Consider the following 8,661-nt stretch of genomic DNA (forward strand, 5'->3'; position numbering starts at 1 on the left):
TTGCCTTAAAACAAAAACAAACATTGTTTTGCTTTGTCTAGGCAAAAATATCCTGAAATCATAGGTTTGATGTGTTATTTATATCACTCCCTATTACACATTAAAATAAATCCGTAACTATTAACATAAAATATTTGTGGACCGTGTAAAATCACCCTGTAACCCAGAGCACACTTGTACCACGCTTTGGGAAATGCTTACCTCAGGGCTTTGCCTAGAGTCTGCTCACTCCCTTCCCTGCCCTTTCTACCCACGCTGCATGGATCCTTTGCATCCAGTGTTAGGACATAAATACTTAGAAGTAATAAAACTCTCTACTTCATGCCAAGTACAACACTTGCTAAGTACGAATGGGATTTCATTGATAAATAACTAATCAAAGCTAATGTAATGTGGTGCTTAAAAGCAGGGTCTCTGGAGATGAATTCAAATTCCAGCTCTGCCACTTACTGTGAAAATCACTTGGCCTCTCTCAGGTAGCTCAGAGGACTGTTATGAAGATTAAATAAATTAATACAACATGTTTAGGGCTTAGAACAGTGTCTGGCCCACATAAGTGCTATATAAATGTTAGGTATGATTAGAAGCTGCGAGTTTTGGCAATGGAAGTCTAAAGAAAAAAGTAGTCCATGAGTGTACTAGGCATCCTTTCCTTTGAGAAAAAGTTGGCTAGGGAATAGGCGTGTGCTGATATTTATTTAATCTTGTGGCCAGTACTGCGTGTATTTATTACATCAGGGTATGAGGGCTTTCTGAATCAGGTGAGCAGTATGTAAGGCTCAAAGATTTAAAATGGCATCTGATTTACTGCAATTTAGTTGTGCAAATTGGGTATTCTATGCAAATTTGAGGATAATCCTTCCCCCACTCCATTCTCAAAAATTTATTTACGTAGTTTGTTTTTATTTGAAAACTGAATATTTTCACTTAAGCATTGGGTGCTGTGCAAAAGTGTGTGTGTGTGTGCACGTATGCGCACTGTTTTGAAGAGGATTTCCGTTATCAGCATGGCAAATAGTTTTTTCTAAAATAAAGTACAAAACTTAAATAAACTAATATGTTTAATCTATTATAACAACTGTTTCCCAGGTTATAATATGAACTTTTTTTCCTATTTTTGTTTTGAAATAACTCAAGCATCAGCTACATTATTTTTAAATGTCTTCATTATGTTTAATTGAATAACATTATCAATTACATTTATGAGGAGTAACAAAGGAACAGTAAAGCTAAATTTGAATAAAACATCTCTATTCTAATTTTGAAACCTAACTGGAAAAAATGTATATTATGGTACAATAAAAATGCATTAAATACATATCATCAGTGTTAGGCTGTCTCTGTTAGGAAAACATTCATCAATGTTAAGAAAAGGTATTCAGCTGATACTGGAAAACAAAATTCTCTTAAAAACAACTGCACTTTATCATTGCAACACGGTAGATTTCTTAAAAAGCTATAGATATATACTTTGCAGGTAAAATGATCAAAATTACTTCCTGAAGTTATTTTAACAGGTTGTAAATGCTAAATAAAATCTTATGAAATGACTCAGGAGATAAGATTGTAAAGATTTCTTCCCCAAGCTATTTTGACAACCCCTAAGGGCCGAAGAGAGATTTGTGAAATTCCTTAATATGATCCAATGGGGAAAGGCTTGGAGTGGGAACCAGGATTCTTGACTTCTACTCCAGCTAACAAACTAAATGGACTTACTTAGCTCGTTAACTTTCATGCTTATTTGTTCATTTGGAACAGTCGCATTCCAGACCTAATTCTATGTGCTGTAGTGGGTTTGAAAATGCCATGCAGGGACTTCGCTGGCGGTCCAGTGGCTAGGACTCCGCGCTTCCACTGCAGGGGGCCCGGGTTCGATCCCTGGTCTGGGAACTAAGGTCCCACAAGCCGAGTGGCATGGCAGAAAAAAAAAAAAAGTAAGTAAAATGCTGTGCAAGATTTCCCTATATTATCTAAACATTTCCAACCTATAATTTACTCCACTGATAATTGGTTTTACTATTATATATATACATTTATATTATAATATATATATTTCTTTGCATGCTAAATTAATCTCCCAACTTAAGAGAGAGTTGCCATGTCATGTTCTACTGCCTGCATGGAGACCAATCTTATGCTGTGCCCCAGGACTGTTGTTCAAAAGTCCTCATGGTCATAGCTAAAGAACGGACTGATTCTCTCTGAATAACCAATTGTAGACCCCGGTGCAGATGGACACACATCCCATGTCTCTGCTACGTCTGTCCAGGAGGGTGCTGAGTCTTGAGGAAAAGGCAAAGTATGTCTGATGGCCCGGCAATCTCCAGGAATTTTCAAAGGAAGTGATGCTGTTGGAGAGGCTGCCATGGCGACTGTAGCTGGAAGGTCCAAGTCTTCCGGGTAGATGGACATTTGGGTGTTTTCAGAATCATAGTTACAGCCAGAAAGGCTCTTAACTTCCCGCACATTGTCACAGCATTTCAGAGCAGGAGGCTGGTAGGCCTGGTAGGACACTTTGGTGGTGGTGGTGATTACTGTCTGTAGGGCTGGGGCAGCTGGCGGGGCCGTCGTGAGGTACCTGCAGGGAAGCTCTGGGTTGTAATAAGGGCGAGCGGCCACGGCCTGGAACTGTCCATGGTCAGCGCTCTCCCCAAGGTCAGCTTTTCCAAGAGCTGGTTTCCAGCCAGGCTGTTTACTGGTGAAATCAAAGTTTCTCTCAAAGCTGCCGTAGGAGTTGATATTGTATTGCAGCGCATTCAGATGAACCCAGTCTGTGTCATCAGGAATACTGCTGGCATCTTTACAAAGGGTGGGATACGGGCCTGAATTTGTGTAACCAGGGCCTGCCAATTCATAGCTGCAGGGCGGCCTAGGCAAAAAGATTCTTGGGTTTGGATATTTCTGAAAGGGTGGTACTACATCTCCTTGAAAGGCAGCTAGGTCACAGGTAGCTTTGTACGCATCCGAGTTTGGAAAAGAAAAGCAAGGCTGCCCTGGAACAGGGAAGCCAGTGTCAGGAATTATATCAAACTCCTCGGGGTTTTCCAGGGAAGGTATGTTGCTGAAATGGCCACCGTTATCTTGATTCTCTCCTGCCTAAAGAAATGACACAAATTTTTGTTTGTAAATAAAGATGTAAATTGCGTGGACACCCTCACCTGTAACAGTCGTCAACCAACCAAATAACAAGCTTTCAGTTGGTGGGCTGTGTGTTAGGAGCTCAGAAACGTGATCTGAGCACACGGTCCAGGAATTTCACAGCTTGAGCTCAGGCTTGGATTCCAAGCTGCTGAACTAGGAGGGTCCATGGTAGCCAGGCAGGGTGGGTCTGAGTGGCAGATGGTCTGTTCTCCCTATACTATGTGCATACAGCAGAGGCTCAGGAGCCTGACGCAGACCTGGGTTCAAATCCTGACTGTCCCTCATGAACTGAACAAGTTACTTAACCTCTCTGAGCCTAAGATTCCTCACTTAAAAATGGGGCTTAAAGAGGGAGGAGATATGGGGATATATGTATATGTATAGCTGATTCACTTTGTTATACAGCAGAAACTAACACACCATTGTAAAGCAATTATACTCCAATAAAGGTGTTAAAAAAAATGGGGCTTAATAACAGTAATTTCTTCTTAAGGCTTTTGTGACCAATTCACGTGTAAGACTTAAACCCTATGTGCCTGGCACATAGAAAGTGCTCAAACAAGGCCAGTGTCTCTTATCTCAAACTAATATTCTGCCTCCTTGGCATACTGTGGTTGAACAGCCAAAGTGGATCAAGTTGCCCAAAGAAATTTTATCTGTTCTATGTAAACAATGTAAAGGACCCGCTCAAAGATGCACCGTTAAGTCATTGGTATGCACCCATTTGTTTCCGTATGACCATTCGATAATTGCCCTTGTATTAGGATGTCAGCTCACATCCTCACTCTATCATTAACTGTAGAGACATTCTGCTTTTTTATCAAGAAGAAGAAGGAATTAGAAACCCTATTCAAAATGTTGATTCAATGACATTGTTAGAGATATATAATTTTCACATAAAATCAAACCTTTTAAATGAAGGTATGACATTCACATCTTACATAATTCTCAGTGCATTTGGTGATGACGGTGAACACAGACCACAAGTGTAATGTCAGCTCCCTATTACCTTGGGTTCTCGAATTCTCTTTTTCTGGGGTTGGTAAAAAGAAGCCATTTGTCTCTTGATAGCACTTCTTCTAGCTTCTGTCTCTGATTTACTCTCTGGTCTTGGGTGATCATGAACTCCCTTGGCCTGCATTAATAAGGAGATGAATCACATTATTCCTCTGAGGGAAGCTGGCAACGCTGATCAAAAATTGAGTGTGCCTTTCCCAATACCCCAAGTTGTTTGTTTTTTGTTTTTTCAAAGAGACAGGGAAAAACATTCTTGAACAAATAAAAGTGCACCAATAATAATAGACATCTTAAAAGATGACCTAACAGTCCTTTTGCCATATGAAAACAACTATAACTAGGTTCACCCTCTCCCCCTTAGAGAGCACACAGTAGGTAAACTAATTGCTAGGAGCCTGGTAAGGCCCTGGGAGCCCCAGCACCTATTTCTGGCCATCAGAGCTGTATCTGGTTTGGTCCAGGGCTTCTGAGACACATGGCAGGTGGTTTGGTCCCTGTGACATGATGAGAATGTCCATCACAAACCGTGGTGTCCCCCCACCTACCTGAAAAAATATTGCGTTGCCATCAAGCCGCCAAAAGTTGGTTACAGGGTACCCGCTGTGCCCTCGACAGGGGATCAGTTCCAAAGCAGCTTGACAGTTGGGGCATGCCTTCTCTGCAAAGCCAGAGGCGAGAAATATTAATAACACCCTGACCCCAGACCCTGCGGAAGGAAGGAAGGGGAAATTCGCTGGGAAGAGGGAACTCACGACCGCAAGGCCACCCCGTACCCAGCCCCATAGCTCACTTTGCTGCTTCAGCCTGGCCTTGTCGCAGATGGCGGGCCGCAGCTGCAGACGCGAGCCGTCGGGCAGGGCGCAGTCCCGCGCACACACCACCACGCCCAGGCACGACTTCTTGAGGATGTGTCCGTTGTGGTTGTTGGTATTCCGCATGGCCCAGCCGCTCAGATGACGCTGCGCCTTCTTCTCGTCGCCGCGGTAAATGAAGCGCACGTAGCCGTCCGGCCACTCGCAGAAGCGGTCGAAGTGGGCTGGCTCCTGGGAAGGCGCCCAGAAGGACGGGTCGTCAAGTTTATCAAGCCCGAACCAGAGACCGCACGGTTTTAATCTTCCCCAAGCACATTAGGATAAAAACTGAGTCTTTTTAATTCCAGAAACTATGCTCTTAGAAAATGTCACTCATCCTGTGTATGCCCTTCTGACAACTGGCTGTAAATTGACGCTTACATAGTGCTTATCTTCTAAAAAGCTGTACATGTATTCGTTCATCTAGCCTTCATACTGCATACAGACAATAGGTACTATTATTATCCCCATTTAATAGAATAGTAAATGGAGACCAGAGAGCTTCATTGACTTGCCCAAGGTCACACAGCTAGTAAGACTTGGCTCTAGGATTTGAGCCCTCACAGTTTGATTCCAGAGTCTATTCTCCTTTCCACTATGTGATACCACTTCTCGGTGTATTTAAATGTTACAGATATTTTCTAGTTAAGCAGTAAACACCGGGGCAAAAAGTGATTGGAAAGTTCTATCACTGACATACAGTTGAGCCTGTAAATATCTTTACTTCCATCCAGTGCTTTTTCTTCAAAAGCTCTTGGCTTGATACCCAGCACAACATCAGAGAGACATGAACAGTTTCCCAAATTAGCCCTCCAGGTTTACAAGGGTGTTATGATGACAGCCTAACCATAAGGTAAACCCGAGAATTTGGTGGAGCCTGCTTAGCTAACCTCTTCCCAGAGCAATACGGATTGTCATTCTACTACACAAAGAACTGCATGGCTAAAATAATGTTACATATAAAATACTGAGCACTGCTTTACTGTTCATGTTTGTTGGTCCTTTGTCCATATTATGCATTATTTATACTGCAATATGGTTCTTGTACAAACTAGGGACCATGGGCCGAATCCAGCCTGCCACTTGTTTTAGTACAGCCCACAAACTAAGAATGATTTTTATATTTTTTAATGGTTGGGGGGAAAATCAGAAGAATTACATTTTGTGACACACGAAAATCGTATGAAATTCAAACTTCGGTATCCATAAATAAAGTTGTAATGGGACATGGCCATGTACATTTGTCTATGTATGGTCTGTGGCTGTTTTCACACTACAGTGCAGAGTTGAGTATTTGGGACAGAGACAGTATGGTCCATAAAGCCACATTATGCAGTATCTACAATCCTCACAACAACTTTGCCTCATAGGCATCCTTCCTCTTATTTAATAGATAAGGAAGTGGACGTTAGATGGATAACCTTCTCCAGTGGCAGAGCTGGGGTTTAAACAGAAGATCTGTGGCAGCCAGGCCCCACTGACCTTCCTGGTGTGATAGAGGCTCAGAAAACTATTATCGCAGTAATAAGCCATTTACACCTTCTCTCCCTTCCCCCAGCCCAGGATAATTAGATCCAACATCTGCAAAGCAAAAGTATTCTTAGTTGGACAATTCAGACTTGTGTACCACGTTAGTATTGTACATTCTAACAGTAATAAGTAAATGGGCAATTTTGTTTCCAAAACCGCAGAGATATTGTTGAAATCATTATTATTACTAATAGGCATTATTTATCTTTTCTCAGAAATATAATTGACATAAATCAATACATTAACTTAAGGTACATCACAAATGAAATCTATAATGATGTGCTATCAACTCTAAGTTTATGCTAAATGCTATATCTTTGTTTTTAAAGTGAATATTTCAATTTAAGGACCTTAGTAACAAATAGACAGTTTTCCAGAAGAGAATGTTTTGTTCATACTCCCCTGCAAGGGTACAGACTAGACCCCCACTACCAAAGTAGTGACACTGAAAATGAAGACACAGAGACTGCATTTTAAAATCAAAACAAGAATGGAGGACTCCTAGATTGGGTTTCATTTGCTCTAATGTCTTGGTGCAGGGGAGCACATGTGGTCACATACAGACAAGCGTGCCCACACTGAACATGACAGTAGATCTGGACGACAATTTAAGATTGTTGTCTAATTCCACGGCTTGATGACAGGTGAGCAACCTGAGACTAAGGCAAGTTCAGGAACTGTCTCAAGGTCATACAGCTAGTTTAGCGCTTCCTCCTTTGGTTAGCCAGAGCAGGGCTAGGATCCTCTTTCTCCAGTTCTCCTTCTATAGCCCAGTGCACCTGCCTCTTTTGAGATGTCACACACACACACACACACTTTCTCTCTGTTTAAGAACCAATCTCCCAGAGGAAAAATTATTCACATTTACATGGGAAGTCTAGAATAATACTCATGAGAGGAACCACCCTTCCCTTATTTGGATGTGGCTCTTTTCTAAAATGCAAGATTAGATTTTTTTTTCCTATGAAGATGTATGTGGACAGAAGTCAGTGAGAACGAGATGCCCTTTCTGTACTGTGGTCCACTTTCACAAAAATGGCACAGTGTGACTCTAAAGTAGGCAGACTTGAAAATAAACAAACTTACTGCAAATACGTACATCCCCAAAAGTACTGATCTCTTTGAGAGGCTAGACAACCTTGCTAATGAATTGTTATACGCGGCACACAGTAGATGCTGAATAAAGGCCAAGTCTCTTACCCCTATACCACAGTATTGCCAGAAATCCACCTTTGCGAATGCTTCCCAGGTCGCTCCTAACTCTCCCTCCACCTACACCCAGGACTTTAAAGTCACTTTTCAGTTTTTGCCCCAAACCAGTATGACGAATTATAACTGCCCAGCTCATTCCCTGTACTAGGCTCCAAACCCCTTCGTTCGGTTAAAACAAAACAAAATAAAACAAATTCACCCTAAACGGATGATGGTGATTTCCTTGTCATTAGAGAAGTAATCTCAGAAGTTGCGTCCAAAAGCCGGATTCCAGGGGCTCTCCGGGCGCCTGTGCCCTGGTTGGCATGACTATAGAGGCCCCCCAGGAGCCGCGCTTCATCCAGGCAGCCGGGGCAGGCGTCCGATGGCCCAAGTCCTGCTGTTTAAGAGTCGGGTCACCTCGATTTACAGTCCTATCTCACAGTTTTGCTGCGTGAGAAGCGCTGGTGTCTACATTAGCCAAGATTCTCCCCTACCTTTCTCGTGGATGGCAAAGAATGGATAAGGAGAGACTCAGCGGATTTCCACCTCGGTTAAAAGAAAGTGAAGGACGAGGTGTCCGGCTCCTGCCAGATGACCTGGAACTTGGAGCCTGATTGACAGTTCCTGTTGCTTTCGCTGTGTTTTCTAACAAGCGCGAGGTGAGAGCTGGGAGAAGACACATCTCTAAACCCAGCTCTGCCATCTGTGGAGTCCCTGTACACTGGAGGACTCTCAGGGGTGTGTGTTTGGGGGTGGAGGTGAGGTCTGTCCACAGTCTCTGCAAGGACATCCCTCCTCTTTGGATGGACAGCGCCGCGCGCGCGGGGGTTTCACGCACCCGAGGCATCTGCGGGTCGTTGATGTCCCAGCTGAGCTTCATCCCGTGGGAACACGCACCGTCCGCCTGCTGCCCCGCCTCCGCCGGCAT

General features: G+C 43.1%; 1 protein-coding gene across 1 annotated transcript; it reads right to left on the reverse strand.

Annotated features, from left to right (window-relative positions):
- Nucleotides 1–2,157: 2,157 nt before the first annotated feature.
- GCM2 (glial cells missing transcription factor 2) lies at nucleotides 2,158–8,661 on the reverse strand. The gene is made up of 5 exons (XM_061194825.1): nucleotides 8,572–8,661; nucleotides 4,949–5,201; nucleotides 4,704–4,816; nucleotides 4,151–4,276; nucleotides 2,158–3,096 (listed from the first exon to the last, which is right to left on the reverse strand). Exons 1-5 carry the CDS (start codon nucleotides 8,659–8,661, stop codon nucleotides 2,158–2,160), a joined length of 1,521 nt encoding a protein of 506 aa, XP_061050808.1.

This window comes from Eubalaena glacialis, chromosome 7 (genome assembly GCF_028564815.1).
Source record: "Eubalaena glacialis isolate mEubGla1 chromosome 7, mEubGla1.1.hap2.+ XY, whole genome shotgun sequence".
Classification (NCBI taxonomy): domain Eukaryota; kingdom Metazoa; phylum Chordata; class Mammalia; order Artiodactyla; family Balaenidae; genus Eubalaena; species Eubalaena glacialis.

What these genes read in the sequence shown, in the direction of transcription:
- GCM2 (XM_061194825.1), bottom strand. Translation starts at nt 8,661, where the DNA reads ATGCCGGCGGAGGCGGGGCAGCAGGCGGACGGTGCGTGTTCCCACGGG. An exon ending in GGCCAGGCTGAAGCAGCAAA is followed by an intron (nt 4,817 to 4,948) that starts GTGAGCTATGGG and finishes CTGGCTTTGCAG; the next exon opens with AGAAGGCATGCCCCAACTGT. An exon ending in GCAACGCAATATTTTTTCAG is followed by an intron (nt 4,277 to 4,703) that starts GTAGGTGGGGGG and finishes TTATTAATGCAG; the next exon opens with GCCAAGGGAGTTCATGATCA.